The 1,896-nt window shown below is 40.6% G+C and overlaps 1 protein-coding gene across 2 annotated transcripts in view; it reads left to right on the forward strand.

Annotated features, from left to right (window-relative positions):
• Window positions 1-1,150, forward strand: part of LOC109953178 (arrestin domain-containing protein 3-like) — a 17,266-nt gene extending 16,116 nt beyond the window's left edge. For both annotated transcript variants that reach the window (XM_020588593.1, XM_020588592.1), the window contains exon 8: window positions 105-1,150. In XM_020588593.1, coding sequence (XP_020444249.1) covers window positions 105-182 — 78 coding nt within the window. In that variant the 3' untranslated portion in view covers window positions 183-1,150. The remainder of the gene's footprint in view (window positions 1-104) is intronic.
• The last annotated feature ends 746 nt before the right edge of the window (window positions 1,151-1,896 follow it).

Consider the following 1,896-nt stretch of genomic DNA (forward strand, 5'->3'; position numbering starts at 1 on the left):
TCTTTCCCTTCTCTACGTTCTGTTCCTCCCCATCATGCATTGTGTTTTATTAACCGCTCTATCAGCAGCCTGTAAACATGCAGCTCTGTCTCTTGTGCCCCCAGGTCGACCCTTACCCTGACCCTGTGGAGGCGAGCGGGGCTGCAGATGTCAGAAGACCCAACACGTATCCGTCCCGCTGAGGAGAGTCTGGCAGTTCTGAAGGCTTCTTGCACAAACAAGACACCATCAAAGCTTCTCACCAGGTTCTACATCACAGTAAACAAAGCTAGATGCTCGCTGACCTGGGAAAGTCAGCCGTGAGAGTATTCCGCGATGTAGGGAACAGGGATTTAGAGACATGCTGGACTTTACATTTCCTGTAATCAAGGCAAGGCAAAAAAGTTCTCTGACGCCACTGTATGACTCTGACAGGGGACACAGCTCACTCCCTGTGGTCAGAAAAAGCCTCCTCCTGTCTCACAGCGAGCTTTGCACATATGAATTACTGTTTTTCTATTGGTGGTTTGATATTCTGCCTACATGCTCCAGTAGAATCTGTCCACAGATGTTCTCTTTAATCTGAACGGCACATTTAAGACAGGACAAATGCAATCTGCAGCTAAGTGACAGCTTGAGCTTACTCCATGTGGAAACAGCCTCTTTCTGTGAAATTCACAGAGCTACTGAAAAAGTAAGACTCCAGATGTGTTGTGTAAAACGACCTCCTCGAGCACCTGCAGTAAAATTCAGATGTGTGAATGAGAAAAAGAGAGAGAGAGTGTGTGTGTGTGTGTGTGTGTGTGTGTGTGTGTGTGTGTTTATGTGTATGAACAGGGTCAAGAGAAAAGCACAATTCCGACTAACAAAGAAAGAACCACACGTCGCCTCCTGGTTTCAGCTCTGAACTAAAGCTTCTCTGGCTGTAGACTTTTCCAGAATGTGTTAAGGAGCTGTTAGGCCGATTTTCATTATTAGCTTGCGAAAAGAAAGGCAAAAGCATAACAAAATAATGTTTACAGATGAATATTTCAAATTGAGAATGTTATTCAAACACGACTTCTTCCATCTAAAACGTTCAAGTGCAATATATTTTTGTATTTATGATTGTTTTGCACCAGTTTTTCAAATGCTCTGTTGCTCCATTTCTGTGCATTACCTTTTATTATGATCTCATTACTGTCATGATCAACTTTATATATAAAATAAAGTTTATTTTATTAAATAACAAGATGCTTGTGATTATTTTATACTTAAAAGTTCTTAATATTTTTCATTTTTGAGACTTGCATACTTTTATTTATGTGATACTTTCGATGTTTTTACTGTTAAGAGGAGGGGGTTGATTTTCCAGCGTCGTATTGTGAGTACTTCATAAACTACAACTTATACTTCTATGGGGTGGACGCAGGCAGAGCGTCGAATCGCATTGGCTGATTGGTATCACGTGGCTGCAGCATGCTTCACAGCGATAGGCTCTTCCCCAGCTGTGTGACTGGTACTGTCCAATCATATTCATGCAGGTGTGGCGTGCGCTCATTACGACCTGACAGGTGCTGCAGGCTGCAGCTGTCCCAACGTGCTTCTGGTTTCTGGCTTTGGAAGATTTCATTAGTGCTGAGATAGAAAAACTATTTAATGAAAGGGAAGGGGGATACAATTTAAGGGGTCAGTTAAATTATAAAGTTCATGCTATACGTACAACCAAAAAAAGATTTTGTATTTCCATAAGTGGGGTAAAACTATGGAATAATTTAAGTGTGGACATAAAAAATAGTAATAGAATTGACGAGTTTAAACATAAATATAAAGGTATGTGTCAATCAATATATATGCAAGAACAGGCTTAATGATTAATCAGATGGAACATTGTGGGTGTGGTGTATGAATGTTAACACTTTGTAATAATTCTTTAGT

The sequence above is a fragment of the Monopterus albus genome, unplaced genomic scaffold, assembly GCF_001952655.1.
Source record: "Monopterus albus unplaced genomic scaffold, M_albus_1.0 scaffold569.1, whole genome shotgun sequence".
NCBI classification, from domain to species: Eukaryota; Metazoa; Chordata; class Actinopteri; order Synbranchiformes; family Synbranchidae; genus Monopterus; species Monopterus albus.